The sequence below is a fragment of the Camponotus vicinus genome, unplaced genomic scaffold, assembly GCF_025532165.1.
Source record: "Camponotus vicinus isolate PSW18456_S1 unplaced genomic scaffold, iyCamVici1.0 SCAF_11, whole genome shotgun sequence".
Taxonomy (NCBI): Eukaryota; Metazoa; Arthropoda; class Insecta; order Hymenoptera; family Formicidae; genus Camponotus; species Camponotus vicinus.
The window spans coordinates 5,422,724-5,445,918 of NW_028141947.1; the positions used below are offsets into that span (position 1 = coordinate 5,422,724).

At 30.2% G+C, this 23,195-nt stretch overlaps 1 protein-coding gene across 2 annotated transcripts; it reads right to left on the reverse strand.

Moving 5' to 3' along the window:
- Window positions 1–773: 773 nt before the first annotated feature.
- Window positions 774–22,581, reverse strand: LOC145961439 (aminopeptidase N-like). Of its 2 annotated transcripts, XM_083081601.1 has the most exons (13): window positions 22,441–22,581; window positions 21,829–22,309; window positions 19,969–20,415; window positions 19,217–19,397; window positions 17,886–18,027; window positions 10,291–10,372; window positions 9,469–9,827; window positions 7,403–7,683; window positions 6,438–6,628; window positions 5,894–6,232; window positions 4,797–4,866; window positions 4,622–4,690; window positions 774–946 (listed from the first exon to the last, which is right to left on the reverse strand). In XM_083081601.1, exons 2-13 carry the CDS (start codon window positions 22,287–22,289, stop codon window positions 800–802), a joined length of 2,769 nt encoding a protein of 922 aa, XP_082937727.1. In that variant the 5' UTR covers window positions 22,290–22,309; window positions 22,441–22,581; the 3' UTR covers window positions 774–799. The 2 variants fall into 2 exon arrangements, with proteins under 2 accessions (XP_082937727.1, XP_082937729.1); XM_083081603.1 differs by lacking the exon at window positions 5,894–6,232.
- Between the last annotated feature and the right edge of the window lie 614 nt (window positions 22,582–23,195).

Here is a 23,195-nt window from a genome sequence, read left to right on the forward strand (position 1 = left end):
GTAGATAAGAAAATTGTGCCACGTGATTTATTATAAAAATCAAAGATTATATGAAATTTACAAAGATCATGAGTTTCAAACAATTAATAATATATATTTAAAATATTAATAATACATATTAAATGTATAATAACAATTTATTATATATATATATATATATATATATATATATAATTATTTTACATATATTATATATATATATTTATATATGTATATATAAAGTTGTTATTATATATATAAATATTATAGAATTGTAATATGTTCTATAAATTTTTAATTTTAGATGTTACTTAAATATTAATAATATGCAATATTGTACCTATGTTATACCTATAATATAAATTTGATTCAAGATAATAAAATTACCTAATAAATATTAATAAATAAAGTTACAAATATAGAACAAATCAAATACAATTTAAAAAATAAATCAGAATGCAATTTAAATTACATAATACATTTTTAGTACATTAATAATATAACGTCAAATATTGCAGATACTTTCTCATTTAATATAATTACAATTATTCATACAATATAACATAATTTAATTATAATTATTTATATATTATAATTATGAATATAATTTACACTTTGCATTACTTCATGTTAATAAGAAAGTAAAAACATTAGCGATTTGCAAGGTAAAATGAATCCGTGTAAATGCATTTAATTATATATTATTAATGCACATAAGCATAAATAATAAATTGATAACTATAAACATTATAAATAGCTATTTTAAAGAAAGATATATAGATATATTCGCATCATAATTATTACTTTCATTAAACGGACATTATTGATATTTTACAAAATTCTGAAAGTAATCCTTTTGACTTTTGATTTCGAAAACACGTGTTTGTATCTTGCTTCGAATATTTAAAATATCTTGCTTCATACGTCTGAACTCTTTGTTAATTCCATTCAATTCGCCTATCTGAAACTGATTATATAGATATTAATTATTAGTGAATAGCAACTATCAATTATCAATAAATACTATATTAAATATTATCTCGTATATATATATATATATATATATATATATATATATATATATATATATAATTAATCACATTAAATTGAGAGTGGAATAGGCCTATGGGGGAAACCACTATAAAAAAAGCGCACCATGCTATCTACCGCAAGATAGTGTGGAAATGATAGCGCATTATTTTCTCGCCACTGAAAGGACGGGTCATTTTTCGGCGCGGTATTGCGATATATCGCACGCCACCATCATGTCTCGGAAAGCGATCCGCCTACCTCTTCGCCGCGCGCCTAGTATAAGATTACAATGGGACGACTCTCCTCGCCGCGCGCTTCTACTCACGCAGATTGGCTGATATTCTTTATTTAATTTTTCGTTAATTATTGCGAATATCACAAAACAGTAGAAGTCCTTCCTTTTTAATTTGAGCCAATCTACGTCCTTACTTCGAGGGCGAAAATTTCACTGACACCCTGTATATACATTTTATAATGTGTGTGTGTGTGTGTGTGTGTGTGTGTGTACACACGTACACGTACGTACGTACGTACACACACACACACACACACACACACACACACACACACACACACACACACACACACACACACACACACACACACACACACACACACACACACACACACACACACACACACACACACACACACACACACACACACACACACACACACACACACACACACACACACACACATATATAAAATGTATATATATATATATATATATATATATATATATATATATATATATATATATACATATATACAGGATGTCAGAAACGTTTTCGCAGTCCCGAAGTGTGAAGGTAGATTAGCTCAAATTAAGAAGGAAGGTCCTATACTATTTTGCGATATTTGCAATAATTAATGAAAAATTATTTAAAAAAGATCGGCCAATGCGCGTGGCTAGAAGTGCGTGGCGGTGAAAGCAGTCTCACTGTAACATAATGGTGGCGCGCGGCGAAGCGGTGATTGGGGAGGGGAAAAGCCTTCGCCGCGCACCTACACACTCATCGCTCCTGTTTCAAAGAAAAAATATGTAATTTGCAATTAACAATTATATATTTTTTCTTAAAAATAACTGTGTTTTTTTACACTAATTGATTCCTCTCATTATTTTGTACATAAAAATATTAAGGCAACATAATCGAAAAATGAATATTTTACAAAATATTTTACGGTTTATGTAAAATTAAGAAATGGTTTCAAGCCTCATAACTCGGAAAGTACTCAATGAAAAAATACTTTATTATAGTGTTTTGGAAAGCTCTTGAGGCAAGCTACAAGAATATGCAATAAAAAGTGGGCAGTTCCGTTTAAAAAATCAAAGTTGACCTTCGTAGCTCCTCCACCCTTTCACCTACAAAAATACCATTGATCTCAGGTTATAGTTCTCGTAAAACCAAGCAAATGTGGTCTGAAGCATTTTTTTTATCACTGAAAGCAGCCGAGTTATTCAGGTGGCCTGTTTTAGATGTCCCACCCTGTATATATATTTTTTATAAACATTTTATTTATAATAATAATATTAAATATAATTGGAATAAATAATAATTATAGATTATGAAGATTATATTCTCTTCTCAGAATCAAAATTTTAGTTCCCCCCCCCCCCCAAAAAAAACGAGTTTATAAGTTTGTAAACATTTTAAATCAATTAATGTCGATTTTTATGTAGGTTACGTATCTTCGTAAAAAATTTGTCAGCAATCAAATAAAGTGAATTTTAAGAAATTAGTAAAGCTCTAAATATGAAATGTAAATTTAAATTTTTTTAACTAATAAGAGAAAATGCGGATGATAGTGCTTCAGTTTCAGAGAAAATATTTCTTTCAAAATAAATCGTTGTACATGGAATACATTTCTTTCCTCGATGCGATACTAAATGACGAAGTAAATCTCAATTTAAGATTTTTATTAAAATAAATAATCCCTGTAAAAAAGCGTAGGCGAAAAAATATCGAGACAAAGTTGCTGAAACGAAAATGAAATCCTACTTCTGTTATACTATGTGTTCGATTATGTTATGTGCATAGTGTTGCACCATTATTTGCACATATTTTATTAAACAATTCTTTTGTCTGCAAGGAATGTTTATAAATAATATTTTGTAAGTAACTCTTGACAAATAAAAATTTACAGAATTTAGAATTAGCGATTTTAAAAATAAAATTAGAAATCTATAAGAGTTATGACTATCACAAAGGAAATATCATTGTATTATAATAATCTATTATTATTAAATTTTGAGTTTAATAAATAGATAATATTGAAGTATGCTAATCACATTACTTAATTACCTTCTCAATCATATTGAAAAAATATTTAAATTTATTTAACTAAGAGTTATTTAAATATCTCAAAGCTATAAATTTTGCTATTAAAATTTATATAAATCCATTTTTATAAAGATCACTAAAATTTCCAAGTACAGAAATTCTCTTTCTCTTTTGCTTTCGCTTACTCGCACGCTCTTTCTCACTCTCTCATTCACTAAAAATTATAATACACTACTTAAAAAAAATAGGGAACACTTTTTTACCCTAAAAATTTGACTATTTTCACACTGAAATTCGTGGAAAAATTATTGTAATCAAAAAATTAAAAAAACATTTTGAAGCCTGAAGTTTCAACTTTAACGTGCAGTTGGTGATTTTTAAAAATTTTTTATCTCTCTTATTCTGCGCTTTAAAAAGGAACACATTGTTTAGTATCCTAAAATTATATATTTTTAACACACCGAAACTTGATAAAAAAATTTTTTTCGAGAAATTCATCTAAAATTTCATAAACTACAACATTTTTCCTGAAACGCTTTTTACCAAAACGCTTTTTTTTTAATTTTCCTACGATTTTTTTGACCGAGTAATACAATTTTGAAAATAAACCAGTATTTTTTATCGAACAGCAGAGTGTCAAAAATACATAATTTTAAAGAATAAAACGATGTTTTTTTTTAAAGCACAGAACAGGGAAAATAAAAAATTAAAAAAACGAGAGCGCGTTAAAGTTGAAATTTCAAGCTTCAAAATGCTTTCTTTATATTTTGTGTACGACAATATATCGCTGAATATCAACATCATATCTAAAAAATGCTGGTTTATTTTCAAAATCGTATTAATTTATAGAACTTGAGTTGAATTTCTCGAGAAAAATTTTTTTATTAAATTGCAGCATGTTAAAAATACATAATTTTAAAGAACTAAACAGTGTGTTCTATTTTAAAGCGCAGAATAAGAGAGATAAAAAAATTTTTTAAAACCACTAACTGCGCGTTCAAGTTCAAACTTTACGCTTCAAAATGCTTTTCTAATTTTTTATCTATGATGATTTTTCGACGAGTTTCAGCGGAAAATAGCTCAATTTTTAGGGTACAAAAAGTGTTCTCTATTTTTTTTTTTTGAGTAGCGTATTTTAAAAACAGTATATTTTTGGAAATTAAAAACAAAAATATGATTATTTTCTAAAAGAAATTAGATAACATTAATTTCTGCTTCTCGCTTTGAGATACTATGACTAAATTAATATATTTTGTATGAAAACAAAAAATATCATCGATTAATAACGAACAATATATTGGTATAATGGTATTCATAAAATTTACCTTTTTTGCTTTCTTTTCCATATCTGACAACCATTTTATCCTCTCAAAAAATGTTAGGAAGTAGTTTATCTAAAACAGATTATTTTGATGATATTAAACAACAATATTTAATGATAAAATGATGTCACATCATGGTTATTTATTTTACATATATATAAGCACATGCAATTTTTACCTCATCGAGTTGATTCGTAGAATGCACATGATTAATAATTACAGTAAATGTTGCACGCTCGCTGACTTGTCTATAACAGTAAAATAATAAATTTATTGATACACATAAATTGTTAAATGTTAGATATATATATACAAGGTGTCCTATTTTAATCGATATCTTTTTTAATATTGCTTGTAGAAAAAAACGTTTCAGACAAAAGTTATATGGTTTCAAGGGGGACATGAGACGGTGTCATTAGTTTGACCTTGAAGAGTCAGCTGAAAGTCACGTGAAAGTCATCTCCAACTTTTCAAATGGGATACCCTATATGCTTTTGCATATTCTTATAGCTCATCTCGAGAGCTTTCCAAAACACTATAATTAAGTTAGTTTTCATTAAGTACTTTCCGAGTTATGAGGTTTGAAATAATTTCTTAATTTTACATAAACTGTAAAATATCTTGTAAAATATTCATTTTTCGATTATCTTACCTTAATACTTTTATGTAGAAAATAATGAGAGGAATCAATTGGTGTAAAGAAAACATATAATTGTTTCGAAAAGAAAATGTAATTTGCAATTAACAATTACAATTTTTTTCTTAAAAATAACTATGTGTTTTCTTTACACCAATTGATTCCTTTTATTATTTTGTACATAAAAGTATTAAGGTAAGATAATCGAAAAATGAATATTTTACAAGATATTTTACAGTTTATGTAAAATTAAGAAATTATTTCAAGCCTCATAACTCGGAAAGTACTTAATGAAAACTAACTTAATTATAGTGTTTTGGAAAGCTCTCGAGGTGAGCTAAGAGAATGTGCAAAAGTATATAGGGTGTCCCATTTAAAAAGTTGGAGGTGACCTTCACGTGACTTTCAGCTGACTCTTCAAGGTCAAACTAATGGCACCGTCTCATGTCCTCCTTAAAACCATATAACTTTTGTCTGAAACGTTTTTTTCTACAATCAAAATTAAAAGTTATTCGGGGTGATCGATTAAAATGGGACACCCTGTATATATATATATATATATATATATATATATATATATATATATACACAGGGTGTCTCAATATATATATATATATTTACGGATAAAACTGTATTACTTAGGTTTTATATTCTCAAGATTGTGTAATATGAAATTGAGTACTGCAGAATTCCTTGCATGCTTCGCGATAGTAAAAAGAAAATAATTAATATAATCTTGATCGGAAAAATCTTTCGAAAACATAATCGATGTTGCACTATCATTTTTTATTAAACTTAAATAGTCTTTGATAAATTGTGAATCCTCAGGGCAAGAGAGAAATTTTAAAAGTTTAGGTTTAAATTTTTCTTTTCCTAGACGATATACTCCCCACCAAGGAGAATCTTCATTGCTAAGAGAATGGTACAATACTTTTAAACCTTGACAGTATGTCCATTCTTTCCACCATGGCAAAAGCCTATGAGATTCAACAAAAAACATATTCTGTTATAAAAGTTTTGCACAAATTATTCTTGCATTTTGGTCAAACGGTTTAACAAATTATAATTACATAACATAATCTAATAAAGTTAAATTTTGATCAAATAATGTAATAAACATTGTACATGTATCTACAAAACAATTAAATTAAAAAATAACCGAAAATATACAGGAAAAATTACGTGTTCTTTTCGGGATCAGCGAGATGTCGATTCAAATTACGTTGGGCTTTTTCTATGCATATACGACCACCAAGATTACATGCCCATTTCGCAGCCTCCAGTCTTAAACTCTTTGTAAGATCGTGTTCATTAGAAACTTCATTGTATCCAAGTTTATCAAGCAAATCGTATAATAAGTTACTCATTTCCATCTAAATATATAAGTACATATATATTGTTAATTGATATAAATTTTATATTTTTCGATTCTTGCATTATATTTTGCTATATAGAAAGATACCTTGCGCAATTATATTTTACATGGTTTTATATATAAAGAACGTTCTGTGTTAGTAAAAGGCTCTGAATTTCTTTTTATAAAGATATCTATTATATAGCTATACTTATTATTATATACGTATTTATACACAAATTTGTATTTTTCTTACGTGCACATTCACACATGCTTAACACATGTCCAAATCATAAAATAAACATACAGAAGTGCATACATGCATATATTGTAGACATGTAGACATACATTTGGACATTATATGTATAATATTATATAATGCAACAACTTTTTAACTGTTGGTGTATTAAACACACAGATAACTAATATATATGTTCCCTACCAATTTTGTATCTCAAAATGATATTTAAATCGTCATTATAAATATCATGCTGTGATTAAAAATGATAACAATTTTCAAATTTTTCTCCCTTTTCCTCTCCAACTTCTTATAATTAGTATACATACTCTATTCGAATATTAATTTACAAATATACTTATCTTTCATCCAAAATATATTTAAAATACCTAATCTAACTTTTTTTAGCTACATGTATTTTATTGTATGTATCTTTTTGGAAAGGACTTAATAATTATTGTTATAAATGCACACAATATTAATATGTGTAATAAGTGATATGTTTTTAGTATGTTTAAGACATCACTATTGACATTGTTTAATATATGTTATTACCTTGATATTAAAATATATTGTTTCCCGAAATAGAAAGATACTGGATAGATATTCCAAAGCTTTGAACATAGGATACCATGCCACGTAGTCTGTTTCTCGTGATAGATATTTCGTAATACTCCAGAATACAGTGGAATTAAGTTGGTTTGTTATCATTAAGTGGAAAGCGTCATCGATAATTTGGGCACGGTTCAAAACATGTATCTTCATATAATTTTTAGAATTTAGATAACTTGTAATTCTTTGCCAGTTTTCGATATCGTAATTGACTCGATAATATCCTATCAATAACAAATGAATACATAACGATTATAATTCTTCTAAATGGATTTATATGGATATATATGCAAGTATCTGTGCTTTTGTACATTAACCCAGATAAAAAATGTATCAAAAATTGTAAATAAATGGAAAAACAGATTGTAAAATATTATATATATGAAATTATATTTTGCACTAAAATTGAGTATATATAATAATTGTACAAAAAATTGTATATAAATTTAAACGAATTTTTTAATTATGTAAATAATGATCAAATTCCATTATATAATACAATATTATTTGTTATTATCTATACATTCACATAAAAACATAATCTAAAACTGTAATAAAAAAACTTTTTTATAATCATTAATTATATTTTGTGTTTTACGATAGATTATAAATGGTTTAAAATCATGTAGCTTAAAATTTACACACACATGCACGCACGCACGCACGCACGCACGAAATGCTATTTAATACAAAATGTATGTATGACCAAAATAATAAAATTGATAATAAAATTGATCTGCAATAGTTTGTAACATGATAAATAAGTTGATTAAATTATCAAATAATAAATTTATTAATTAGATAAAAAAATTCTTATTTTTATATATACATTCATCTATATAAATTATATCTTACTTTAAAGAATTATATTGTGCATTTAAAAAAGCTATTTAAGTAAAATGAAAAGAAAGCTTTTGTTGTAGTTAAACTAATTAAAATATCCATGACTAATAATATACAATATCAAAACAAACACAATTTTTTTGAAGATTTAAATGCATTGCAGAAATTTAATGAAATTCTAAAATTACATATTTAAATTTAACACCGAAGATATATTATTAAATTTACTATACATTTGTAAGAATAAATTACTTTGTTATTCAATGTTATACAAAAGTAGTATTTCTCTTTATTACAAATGATAGTGTACTCTCTAAAAGTGAATCAGTAAAAATATCACTAATTTTAAGTAAAATAAGATTTCACTGACAAGAGAAGCAAGTCAGCGAGTATTTCACTGTCCCCCTCCCCTTCAGTGGAAACGTTTATTTTTCGTTACTTCATCTTATATCTCACTGATTATGGTCAGTGGAAGCAAAATTCACTGTAAAATCAGGAAATTTCACTGTAAAACCAGTAATCGCTAGTTCGTTCGTTTATCGCTGCGATGTGCTATATCTTTCATATTTAAATTTTAGTTATGAGAATTAAAGTTTGCAAAGGGCGACAGATAAAATTAAAAATATTACTTCAATTTAATTTCTGATACAATCTGAACAGAGGAACTTCAGATATTAAATCGATTTTATAAATCGGACACAAAAAAACGTCCGGCGAATAAACGAAAATGATCCATTCATTATCTACTTAATATAACAAGTTCAACATGCATATAAACAATATAAATAGTAATATAAATAAGTAATATAAATAAGTAATATAAATGAAATAAAATTTTTAATATAATAAATATAAATAAAATATTATTGATACTGATTGAGACAGTTAAAATTATTAATTCTTTCAGTAAAATGATAGTGATTTATAGTGCTCTATTTATAACTGCTATAATGAGTGACTATTTACTGTTTTTCAATTATAATACACTGATTTATTTTTAGAGAGTAGCAGAATACTTATTATTATATTTTACAGTCAATCGTTTTAAATATATAACAAGTGAAAAATGTTTAAATAATTTAGAAGATTATATATAATTAAAATAATATAAAATTTTCATTATGTTAAAATCATTATAAAGTGTGATAAATTTGTTACATATTTACCAGTTTGTTGTATGTTAAATAATATCCAGCCATCCTCTTTAAATTTCAAACGTAATCCAAAAGTCAGAAAATAAGACAATAAAGTATTATTTAAAGTACCAGTAAAATTATGATACGTCTGTGTAGTATACGTTACAGGTATTTCATAATTCGCCAATTTATTTAAATTGTGCATTGATACCTGTATCCGTTCTACAGGAGAACTATATTCTCGTGTTATTTTCAATACAGGATAATATTTTTGTGATAATATTTCTTTCAAACAATTAGTTATCATCCATATAAGTATTAAATTATTTACAGATATTTGTGGAGACGAAAAGTTCTTCAAAACTTTACCAAAATGGCCAGCAGGCTTGCTAAAGTTACAAAATTTGTGCAAAATTTATTTCTTAAAGTGTCAAAAAGTATAAGCAACATGTACAATTACCACAATATTACCATAATATATAAAATTGCTACGTTAATTATACTTTTTATTTAATTTAATTAGTTATATAAATAATTATGTAATTAATCATATGATTTATAATTTCCATAAATATTTGATATGCTATAGTTTAAGCTATAATTTAACTATAGGAATAGCCTAACTTGATTATTTTTAAAAGATAAGTGTATGTGTAAATTGAAAGTTTATCTTAAATATTTAATGACATTGAAGGTAAAAGAAATTGTGTATGGTTAATAATAAAGTATGAAAGATGTAAGTTGAAATAAAAATAACTATAAAATTTGAGATTTTTATGATATATAATCAATCATTCATCATATTTAGTTTTCTATAATACAGTAATTATAGTAGTACAATATATTACTTACTTATTCTTTAAATATATGCGGATAGTCTCCCAAAATATTTCTTTAGTAAACACATGTTGAAACACACGCAATACGCCAGATCCTACATTTACATAATTTATATCAAAATATAAGATAATACTTATAAGTTAATAATAATTACAATTATATATATATATGTATATATATTTAAATATATTTAGAAAGAAAGATATTAACATGTAAATATTAAATATATTTAAGATTTTATTATAGTGTTTATTTCTAGATATATCTAATTTGGTAAATAAAATAAACTATATATATGTACACTACGTGTATATATATGTAATAAATTATTATTAATTATATGTATATATACAGGGTGTTCACAATTCGCAATTGAAATTTTAATAACATATTCCTGAGCAAAGACAGAGACGAAAATTCTGAGACACAACAAGATTGAGGCTACAATAGTTTTTGAGGTATAAGCGATTAAAGTTTGTCAATGATATCGTGTAGAATTCGCGCGCTTAGATCCGTAACTACATTTATATGTGTACTGATCTGTCATCTGTAATTAATTTTTTCATGTGATACTGATTTTTACTGCACAGCTGATTTTATTTTTTTATTTTATTTTATAATAATAATAGATTAATTTCTACAAATATTTCTTTGATTAAAAAGAAATGTGGGGCTTCCGGTTCCGGAGAGTGTGTGAGTGACAGGTATGAGAGTGTGCGGTCAGTGAATTGCGAGAGAGTAGCGGTTAGAGTGAGAGGAGCATCTGAGAGTGTGGCGTAAGCTGCGAGGAAGAAAGAGAGGAGTGGCGAAGGAGAAAGTGGAGGGAAGGGGAGTGAAAGTTGAAGAGAAAATACAGAGGGAAAGAGGCAGTGAGGTTAGGAGTTAGGGTAGCACGTGGCGACGGGAGTGTAGAACAAGGGTGCAGAGAGTAGAAGGCAGGTGTAGAGTTACTAGGAAGGACACTAGGGAAGGTGCTGTCGGCGGGGACAGCGCGCTCGGGCCATAGAGTCTGTAAGAAGCAAGGTAGGATAGCGGAAGATAGTTCTAGGTAGTAATAGGATTTGAATAGTGAGGAACGGAAAAGAGATGGAGAACGACAGTAGAGAGGGAAAGTTAAAAGAGGGTGAGGAGAGAAGGTCGGCAGGGGAAGAGGGAAAGAAAAAAGTAGGAAGGCCAAAGAAGATAGAGGAGCTGGGCAAGGAAAGGAGAGGTAGTACAGGATGTATTGAGGACGTCTTGAAGAGGAAAAGGGAGGGGTCAGGAGATGAGGAAAAGGAGGAAGATGAGTGGACGTTTAGGAGGAGTAGAAGGTCGGAGAGATTGCGGGAAGAGGGGATGTGGTTGGAGAAGGAGGAAATAGGTAAAATGATAAATGAGATGGGAGAAAAAATGATGGAGAGATTTTGTGAGGAGTTTAGGAATTTGAGGCTAGAGATATTACAAAGGGATAAGGAGTGGAGAGAGGAAAAGAAGGAGATAGGGCATAAAATTGAGACCATGGAAAGAAAAATAAAAGAGTTAGAAACCAGATTGGGGGAAAGGGAGAAAATAGCAGAGGGAGTGGGGGTGGGGAGGATAAGAGAATGCGTAGGCCTGGATGAAGTGACAGTAGATAAGATGAAGGGAATTGGTAGGAAGATAGAACTAAAGGAAAGAGAGGAAAGGAGGAACAACATAGTGATTCGTAGACTGGAGGGGGGAACAGGAGATCTGGAGGTGAGAGTGATGAAAGTGTTTGAGGCAATAGGGGCGGAGGTAGAGATTAAGTGGATTAGGAGGATTAGGGGGAAGGAGGGCGGGGAGAGGGAAATGGTAGTGGTAAGACTAGGGAGCAGGGAGCAGAAGAGGCAGGTGATGGAGAAAAAGAAGGAACTAAAGGGGAAAAAGATCAGAATAGAAGATGATCTAACATGGGGTGAGAGAAGGATGAAATGGAGAATTGGGGAAATAGCGGAGGAAGAAAGGAAAAAAGGCAATAGAGTATGGACAGGGTACGGAAAAATCAGAATTAATGAGTGTTGGTGGAGATGGGACGAAGAGGAGGGGAGGCTTAGAAACTGGAAGGGGGAGTTAAGAGGAGAAGAAATGGATAAGGGGAAAGGAGAGGCAGTGAATGGGGAGATGAAGATGTAAGAATAGGATATGAGGGGGAGAATAGAGATGGAAGGGGAAGGAAAACGAAGAAGAAAGAGAGGGAAAAGGATAGGGGGAGGGGGAAAGAAAAGGTGAGGGAGGGAGGAAAGTGGGTAGAGGAAAAGAGGGGTGGAGAGTAGGCTTCTGGAATGTAGCGGGGGTAAGGAATAAGGAGGAAAGGTTTTGGAAAGAAATTAAGAGATGGGAGGTAGTTGTGATGGTGGAAACTTGGGTTGATGGGAAAGGTTGGGACAGAGTAAAGCGGATGTTACCAAAAGGTTATAGGTGGGAGAGACAATTAGCGAAGAGAAGGAGTAAAAAAGGAAGATCGATGGGGGGGATAATTATTGAAGTAAAAGAGGAGGGGGGAGTAGCCTCGGTTATCGAAGTAGAGGAAAAAGAGGAGGGGGTGTTGGCAGTAGAGGCATGGGTGGGCGAAGAAAGATGGAGGATAGTAGGAGTGTATGTGAAGGGAGATATGAAGGAAAAGCTAGAAGCGATGGAGGGATGGCTGGAGGAGCAAGAGGATAGTAAATGGACAATAATAGGGGGTGACTTTAACGCGAGGACGGGGAGGTTGGGAGGAGGTATAGAAGAGGGAGAGGAGAAAGGAATAGTAAGAAAATCAAAAGATGGGAAGGTCAATGAAGAAGGAAGGAAATTGATAGGGGGACTAGAAAAGAGGGGATGGGGAATCCTGAACGGAACGGTAGAAGGGGACGAAGAGGGGGAATTTACATATACGGGGGGGAAGAGGAGAATCAGTGATTGATTATGTGGTAGGGGAGAAAAAGATAAGGAAAAGGGTGGTGAGGATGGAAGTGGGGGACAGCGTGGAGTCGGATCATCATCCATTGGTAGTATTTTTGGAAAGGAAAGGAGGAAGGGCAAAGGAGAGAGAGTGGGGAAGTAAAGAAAGAAGGGGTGGGAGATGGACAATAAGAGGAGGGGAAAAAATAAGAGAGGAGGTAGACTGGGAACTAATGGGTGACAAGGGCGTTGATGAAGAGTTGGAAAGGAAAATAGGGAAGATAGGAGAGAAATTGAAGGAGGGGGAAAGAGAAAGTGGGAGGAGGAAAAGAGCAGGATGGTGGGATGAAGAATGTGAGGGTAAAAGGAGAGAAGTGAGGAGAACATTAAGAGAGTGGAGGAAGAGGGGTGGGGAGGGGGAAAGGTATAGGAAGGAGAGAGCGGAATACAAGCTGTTATGTAAAAGGAAAAGAGGGGAGGAAAACGAGAGATGGATTAAGGAGGCGCAGGAAGTAAGGACGGAAGGGAAGGTATGGGGGATAGTTAATAAGGAGAGAAAAAGGAGAAAGGAGATCAATGAGGGGATAGAAGGGAAAGAATGGAGAGAGTACTTTATGAAGTTGTTAGGAGGGGTAGAAGGTAGAGTGTTAAGAGGAGGGAAGGGAAGGAGGGCAGAGGATGGAGAAGAGGATCTGAGGAGAGGTGAGGTAAGGTATGTTTTGGAGAAGTTGAAAAAGGGGAAGGCGGCGGGGGCGGATGGGGTGCCAAACGAGGTAGGAAGTGTGGGGGAGAAAGGATAGAGGAGTGGATCTGGGGTTTCTGTAACAGAGTCTGGAAGGGAGAAGGGTGGCCGGAGCAGTGGAAGGATGGAATAATTGTTCCTTTAGTGAAAAAGGGGGCAGGAGTGAAGGTAGAGGACTATAGAGGGGTAACGTTGATGCCAACGCTGTACAAAGTGTATGTGGGAGTGTTAACAGAGAGGTTGAAGGAAGAGATGGAGGAAAAAGACATGGTGCCACAGAATCAGACAGGTTTTAGAAAGTGGATGGGTGTAATAGACAATATTTATGTTTTGAATTTTTTGGTGAATAGGCAGTTAAAGCGGAAAGGTGGAATGGTGGTTGCGACGTTTGTGGATCTAAAGGCGGCGTTTGACTCGGTGGACAGGGAGGTGTTAATGGAAGCAATGAAGGGGAGAGGGGTTAGGGAAGGATTAAGGAGTAGGATAGAAGAGGTGTATAGGGAGACAAGGAGTAGAGTGAAGGTAGGAGAGAAAATAGGAGAGAATTTTTGGACAGCAAGAGGAGTGAGGCAGGGATGTCCAATGAGTCCGTATTTATTCAACCTAGTTTTAGCGGATGTGGAGGAGGTGTTGAGAAGGGGAGGATGGGGTGGGGTGAAACTAGGAGAGGAAAAAATATATTGTCTGGCATATGCGGATGACATGGTGCTGTTGTCAGAAAATGAAGAGGGGATGGCACACATGTTAGGGAAATTAGAGGGGTATATGGATAGGAAAAGGTTAGAGGTGAATGTGGGGAAAACGAAAGTTATGAGGTTTAGGAAAGGAGGAGGGAGGAGGAAGGCGGCAAAGTGGAGATGGAAGGAGAAAGAGATAGAGGAGGTGAAGGAATTCACATATTTAGGATATAAGATGCAAAGGAACGGAGGACAGGAGGAGCACGTGAAAGACAGGGTAAGGAAGGCAGGGGCGGTGATAAGACAGGTGTGGGGGATAGGTAAAAGGAGGTTTACGGGAGATTGGAAAAGAAGAATTTGGCTGTGTGAGAGGTTGGTAGGAACGGTAATGGAGTTCGGTGCAGAAATATGGGGGTGGAGGGAATGGAAAGAGGTGGAGGCAATGCAGGAAAGATGGATTAGGTGGACGTTAGGGGTGGATTGGTGCACACCGGGGTATATGGTAAGGGAGGAGACTGGGAAGGAGAAGTTTAGGATAGGGACAGGGAAAAGGGCAGTAGGGTTTGAAAAGAAACTGGAAGAAGGGAGAGGCGGAGGCCTAGCGAGGAGATGTTTTGAAGAAATAAAGAGGAAGATACGAGAGGGAGGGGAAATGACAGGGTGGGAAGAGGAGAGGAGGAAATTTTTTGAGGACAGGGGAAAAGAAGTGAAAGGGATGGAGGAGAAAAGAGGGAGGGGAGAAGAAGTATATGATGGGTGGGAACAGAGGGACAGAGAGATGCAAAAGGAGGAAAGATGGGAAAGGATTAGAGATTCAAGGTACAATAGATGGTATGGGGAGGTGAAGGAAGAGGGAATACCAGCATATCTGGAAAAGGGATGGGGGGAGAGTAGATGGAGGAGGGTGATAAGATTTAGGTTGAATAACGAGATGAGAGGAGCGAGATATTGGGAATCGGAAGAAAGAAGGAAGTGTAGGCGGTGTGGAGGGGGTGAGGAGACATGGGAACATGTACTGGGAGAATGCAGAGGAGGAGGAAAAGAGGGGAATTGGTGGGAAAGAATGGAAGAGATCTTGAGTCAGGATGGGGAAGGGGAATGGTGGATGAGGGAGATAGAGAGTGAAAGAGAGAAGGAGAGGGGGAAGTGTGTAGGAGAGGTGGAAGGAGAGGGTGTGGTGAATGGAGGGGTGTATGTGGAGTGAAGGAGAATATGCGGAGTATGTGGAATCGGAAGTCGAAAAGTTAGGGATAGATCTCTCTCTCTCTTGGTTAGGTTAGATAGGGTAGTTTGTAAGATAGAATGTGAGGCAGACGTAAGCCGAGGATAGTTATAAGCTAGTAGTAAGAAAAGAGAGCGGTTGTTGAACAGGCGGTGTTCCCTGCGCGGCGAATCACAGCATAGGTGCTTGGTTGATGCTCGTGGTTATTTTTATTTTTATTTTTATTTTTATTTTTAGTTTAATTTTGATTTATTTTTATTTTTCTCCGTTTTCCTTTATCTTTATTTTCACTTTGGTTTATTGTATTATATTGTATTTATTTTTATCTTTATTTTTACTGTTATTTTTGTTTTATATTATATTTTCTTGTGATTTCCTTTCTGTTTATTTCTGTTTATTTTGGTTTGCGTGATTTTGTACTCTTTTGCTGCGAAAGGTGTGTAAGAGGTTCGGGTACGCTCCTCGAAAAAGCGCCTTCAATCCCCAAGGGGATGAATAAAGATATGAATGAATGAATGATTAAAAAGAAATGTATCTCATTTTTCAAATACGTTAAAATATTAGATTGTATAATTCCGTTTAAATGTAATAGTTGAACAATTATTTAAATTTTTATTTAAAAAAGAATTAAACGTTTTCTGTATATTATGTGTAATTTGTTAGTATTAATTAATCACCATAATGTATGATGTACATAATAAAAAATAAAATAAAATATGAATTCAGCAGTAAACATCAATATCACCTAATATGAAAAAATCAATAACAGATGATAGATCGGTACACATGTAAAGGCTGTTACAGACCTACATTTATTAAATGTTCTTGCAGTTCAAATGTTGTTAAAGTCTGTAAGTAAAGTAAATAGAAAATGTTTACTTGGAAAGGAAGCGTTTCCCATGAGTATGACTTTTTTTCATCCTTACGATAAGTGGAATATGCTCTTAAAGTTTGGCCAACTACTTCTGAAGCACCCTGTACAAGTTGACAATTTTATCTAAATTGTAAAATATCTCATGAAATATTTATTTTTCAATTACTCACCTCAATATTTTGTGTATATATATATATATATATACAGGATGTCCCATTTTAATTTGGACAGTAAAATATCTCAAAAACTAAGCCCAGCAAACAAAAATGTTTCAGACAAAAGTTGTATGGTTTCGAGGGGGCCATAAGACGGTACCATTGGTTTGACCTTGAAGAGTCATTTGAAGGTCAAGTGAAGGTCACATCAATTTTTTTAAATAAAACACCCTACATATTTTTGCACATTCTTGTAGCTCATCTCGAGAGCTTTCCAAAACACTATAATTAAGTTAGTTTTCATTAAGTACTTTCCGAGTTATGAGGCTTGAAATAATTTCTTAATTTTACATAAACCGTAAAATATCTTATAAAATATTTATTTTTCGATTACCTTACCTTAATACATTTATGTACAAAATAATGAGAGGAATCAATTGGTGTAAAGAAAACACATAATTGTTTCGAAACAAAAAAATGTAATTGTTAATTGCAAATTACATTTTTTCTTTCGAAACAATTATATGTTTTCTTTACACCAATTGATTCCTCTCATTATTTTCTACATAAAAGTATTAAGGTAAGATAATCGAAAAATGAATATTTTACAAGATATTTTACGGTTTATGTAAAATTAAGAAATTATTTCAAGCCTCATAACTCGGAAAGTACTTAATGAAAACTAACTTAATTATAGTGTTTTGGAAAGCTCTCGAGATGAGCTACAAGAATGTGCAAAAATATATAGGGTGTTCTATTTAAAAAAATTGAAGTGACCTTCACTTGACCTTCAAATGACTCTTCAAGGTCAAACCAATGATACCGTCTTATGGCCCCCTCGAAACCATACAACTTTTGTCTGAAACATTTTTGTTTGCTGGGCTTAGTTTTTGAGATATCTTACTGTCCAAATTAAAATGGGACATCCTGTATATATATACATAAAATAAAGTTACTATTAAAATTAAATTTTTTGGCTGTTATTTTGCCTAACTTTTCAAGCATTCATATTCAAAAATTTACGCATAATCAATTTTTAATTATATTATCATACCTTTAATAAGGTAAAGGGGATTTTTGAAATCACTGTTGAATGATGTATTATAAAGTGATGTATCATATTCAGTATCGAAATGAAGGGATTCCTGTTGACATTGTACCACAAACAAATCTATTACTCGGGCATTTGGGAGAACCTGTAAAATAATTTTAATATATTTGCTTTAGTTAATATTAGATTTAACACATAGTAGCAATATGCACTAGGACCACTACTTTCTACGTCTATTAAAAAAAATTTGTTATATACTTTCTCTCTCTCTCTCTCTCTCTTTCTCTTTTGAATATAGAATAAATAATTCAAAAATAATATTAATAATGATAATAAAAATAGTTACACAATATAACTTTTAAATTAAATATTTCTAGAATTATTTATAATATATCATATAGCAAAATTATCTAAATACACAATTTCCATATGTATACATATACTTAACTTTATAATAACTATATATATAATTTATGCAATCTGAATGATAATTTCTCTTTTATTTTATATAACAATTTAAAGATGTCCAACAAATGTTATATAATAGTGACTTTGACAAATAAAAGAAACATAAAAATGTAAGAACATTTTATATTATTTTATCTACGTTTGTGTTACTGACTTACTTAATAAATTAGCAATTATAAAAAAATTATTACTTTTCTTTGTAAATATAGAATCTTCGCGTAATATTCTAATTCACAAAAAAAACTTATACACTATGATAAAGCTAAAATTATGAAGAATTTTTAAATTATATATGTATATATATCTTTATGTTTAACACAAATATATATATATATATATATATATATATATTTGTGTTAAACATAAAGATATATATACATATATAATTTAAAAATTCTTCATAATTTTAGCTTTATCATAGTGTATAAGTTTTTTTTGTGAATTAGAATATTACGCGAAGATTCTATATTTACAAAGAAAAGTAATAATTTTTTTATAATTGCTAACTTATTAAGTAAGTCAGTAACACAAACGTAGATAAAATAATATAAAATGTTCTTACATTTTTATGTTTCTTTTATTTGTCAAAGTCACTATTATATTACATTTGTTGGACATCTTTAAATTGTTATATAAAATAAAAGAGAAATTATCATTCAGATTGCATAAATTATATATATAGTTATTATAAAGTTAAGTATATGTATACATATGGAAATTGTGTATTTAGATAATTTTGCTATATGATATATTATAAATAATTCTAGAAATATTTAATTTAAAAGTTATATTGTGTAACTATATATATATAATATATATTTATCATATTGTTTACAAGTGAGCAAGTTTTGCTTAAATTAACACACCTCATTGGTGACATATAATCCAAGAAATGCGACAATAGCCTCATTTAGCCAAGACGATAACGTCCACAGTGTATTTTCATAATAAAGACATTCCTGTACTACTTTATGGGCTATGAAGTTAGCAATTTTGATTTTAGTCGCAACAGAATCGACATTCTCAATGTAGGTAACATCTGCTTCTCTGAAAATTTAAAAAGTGTTTTATAAAAAGCTTATTATTGTTGAAAATATGTTGTACTTGCAAATTTAATATAATTAAATAATTCTATAAATTAACATATTAATTATATATTAATGTTGTATAATGCCTGCGCATATAAGTGATTCATCACAAAATAATGCGATACTTACTTAATATATATGTAATGCTTTCAATATACATATACATATATATATATATAAAGTTTTTTAAATTTTGATCGATAAGGAATATGAAAACTTAAATATAATACATTATTTAATTTTATGTTTTTAATTTTTAATTTATAATTTTAATTTTGTGATTATAAAATATATATATATATATAATATTTTAATATTGTTTATCGTATAAATTGATATAGATTAAAGATATAATAAATATTTAGATATGTTTCTCTCATTGTCTCATACAATTTTACTTATTTTTAAAAATATTTTAAAGTAATATTTTGAAAATAGACAAAAGATATGTAGATAATTTTAGGAACCAACAATTATTATCCTTTCTTCATTTCTCGAAATATATTAATATTTCTTAATTATATAATTACCTATAAATAGCAAGGCCCAGATTTATGATGCTTTCGTTTTCCGGAAAATCCGGAATTGCAATATGATTTATTTGCCAAGTTTTATTCAGGCGTTTCCACTTACCAAACAAGTATAGAGTTATATTTTGAACAATTTCGTGTGCAAATGCGCAGTGCATTCTACACCACATATCAACTCTGACCTTACTTTTACTTGGACCAGGCATAAAAGATATATTAGTCCGGTCCGCCAGAAATACAAAATAATTAGGCCTTACAAACGTAGTATGAAAATGTATTATCGTCACGTTTTTATTCATTTCCATTTTTTGTATCGGCATATTTGATAAAACTGTATAATATTGATGATGTTTTATAATAATATTATAGGCGGGCGAGACGGAAAGAGATTCGGGCAAACTTGGAATCATGTGTTGGATCCCAATAGTATCAATATATGTTACCAACCTATCACATTTAGAAATATGAATTAACGATAATAAATTTTCGACAATTACATAGAAATATTAAAAATTGAATAAAGAGAAGTTATACGGATGCAATTTATATATAAGAATAATACATATAGAAAATTATAACATAGAGTCCTTCTTACTATTTTGTTCTTTATCTCATATAACATTATGTAATCTAATAATGATCTTGATAGTATTTTGACATTAGTAAAACGTAATGGTCATGAAATGTTTACTTTAGAATATGCAGGTACAAAATAAATAGTTAATATTTAATAGTTAATATTTCAGTACCAAAATTATATATATATATATATATATATATATATATATATATATATATATAAATTTCAATAAAATTAAAATAAATTTCAATATTACACAATATTAGAATAATAACTTTTTTTAATTCATTTTAATTAATATAATGTGATTATTGACATTGATATATAACCTAACCATTCGATACATAATTTTATACATATTATAGAAACTGCATATTTTAGTGATAATTTGTTAAATGAATCACATATATATGTTTTTAGTTATTCACATATTATAGCGAAAATAGTTTCTAAATAGTACTATGTGTGCGTGTATGTGCATGTTTAAATACGTAAAACAGCATAAATATATCTTATATATGTATTTAATTTTATATATTTATATTTAATTTTTTATATATAAAATGCTTATGAAAATTGAGTGAGTGTTCATGATCTAATCAAATTTTGTTAGTGAATTCTTCTATGAAATATATGGACCAAAAAGTTCATATAAACTTCATACAAATAATTCATACAAAATTCATACAAAAATTCATACATGCGTCTGGAAATGTTTTCGTTCCGAATTATTATAACTTTTATAAAAACTTTTTGATCTGTGTCAGCTATATTATAGATTAATTTTATATCATAAATGCCTCGGTAATAGGCTTCATTAAATATTAATAATGATTTCCTAAAGTTTGGTATTAGCAAATAATGTAAAAATGAAATATTTGCCAAAATTTTAAATTTCAAATAAGCAAGTTCCATGAAAACATAAACATAAATCTTTCAGAATTATATTATTTAGATTTTGAAAACAATTCAATACACTACCGGAATATTTGAATTCGTCCGACAGTTGACGATAAAATGTTGTATAAGACGTGCATTATTGCTGATTTAATTAAATTTTTATTTGCAGTTTACATTCATTTTAATAATAATGGTAATAAGTTGCAAAATTTGTTACTAAGATCTTAAAAAACATATAATTAGGATTGGAAACTTTTCAGATAGGCACATGCCTATATAAATGTCTTTTCTTAGAAAACATTTTTTAATAAATAGAATGTTGTACCAGGATTGTGTCATCCTGTAATTACTACATATTTAATATTTTAACAGTTACTTACCATTGTCCTTCATTTCTTTTATAAAACTTTTTTAGGCCTATATCATCAGTTATATTATAGTTTAATTGTATGATGTAATAATCCGGCAAAAAGTTATCCAAGAATATATATTCGGTAATGTTCTTCTCATTATCGTACAAACAATCTACCAGTTTATAAGGGATTATTTCTCCATGAAAATATTTTGGATCATTAATCACCGTTATGTCGATAACACGTTTTATATCTATAGGCAAGTATATGTTTCGCTTTGATTGTAATATCTCAATACTCATATTACATTTGCCGACAAAAAAATCATCTTCAATAAATGATGTAAGAATGATATCATATTGATTCGGTATTATATAGGATGATTGCACGAGCGTGACTGTTTCATTTAGTTTACTTATCTGGCAATCGATTGAAAAGACCGGTACAATGATTGTTAAACTGCTATATAATAACAGTTTTACAAACATGATGCTACTTTCTTAGATATCTACAAAAATATATTTTTGTTAGAAAGTACAAACTGACAAATTAAACAAAGCATTGTCTCTATCATGATTTAATGGAAAAGAAAGAATTAAGACAAATACATAGAAATAAACTTAATTTTTAACGACTTACTCTGTATATTGAAATATATCACAAAATGTATGCAAATGTATGTCCCCTTATAAGAATTAGCCACAATATATCAATGTTTTATCCATTATCATTAGTGTAATAAGAAACATATATATATGCACAGTTATGACTTCTTAATATCTCGAGAAACTTCCAAAGACTAACAACACTTGGGGTTCGCGATATTGTAATAAATATGTGTGTCATGTAAATACACAACTTCTGAGGTCGATAACAGACGTTTTGATCGAGAAACGGTATGTAATAGCAAAGCACGGTATCGTTTTTCCCACTCCAAATGCGTGCTACTAGTGGCCGAGCGCCATAAGAAAGCAGGCCCGTCTATTTCGCGCCGATCTAAAGCAAAAGAGACCACCGTCGCGTAGAATACAAAAATATCTATAAATATATATATTTGAATTTTTCTATACTATTTAAAAGTAGTATATTCCTTTACCAAAAATTTAAGAATTTTTATAATTTACAATATACATTCAAATGAAATTTTATAAACTATATTATTACGAGATTGTATCGGTAAATTGTCTTTGAACAAGTTAATGAAAAAACGTAACTTATTCACACTAGAATATAATATTACAGTATCGTATATAAGAGAATATAATGAATAATTATTATTTTTTAGATTTTTGATTATGAGTTCTTTCAAATTTACTTGGTGGATTTATGAATAAAACAACAGGAAATCCCTCAAATCGATCAAATCAGTAATCGTGTCTTTCTTATAATGAAGC

Excerpts from the sequence above, each read along its gene's own strand:
- LOC145961439 (XM_083081601.1), bottom strand. The coding sequence starts at position 22,289 with ATGTTTGTAAAACTGTTATTATATAGCAGTTTAACAATCATTGTACCG. Across the intron at positions 10,373-17,885 it reads TCCCCTTTACCTTATTAAAG|GATCTGGCGTATTGCGTGTG; the intron begins GTATGATAATAT and ends ATGTAAATGTAG. Across the intron at positions 9,828-10,290 it reads CGCATATATTTAAAGAATAA|CAAGCCTGCTGGCCATTTTG; the intron begins GTAAGTAATATA and ends TTGTAACTTTAG.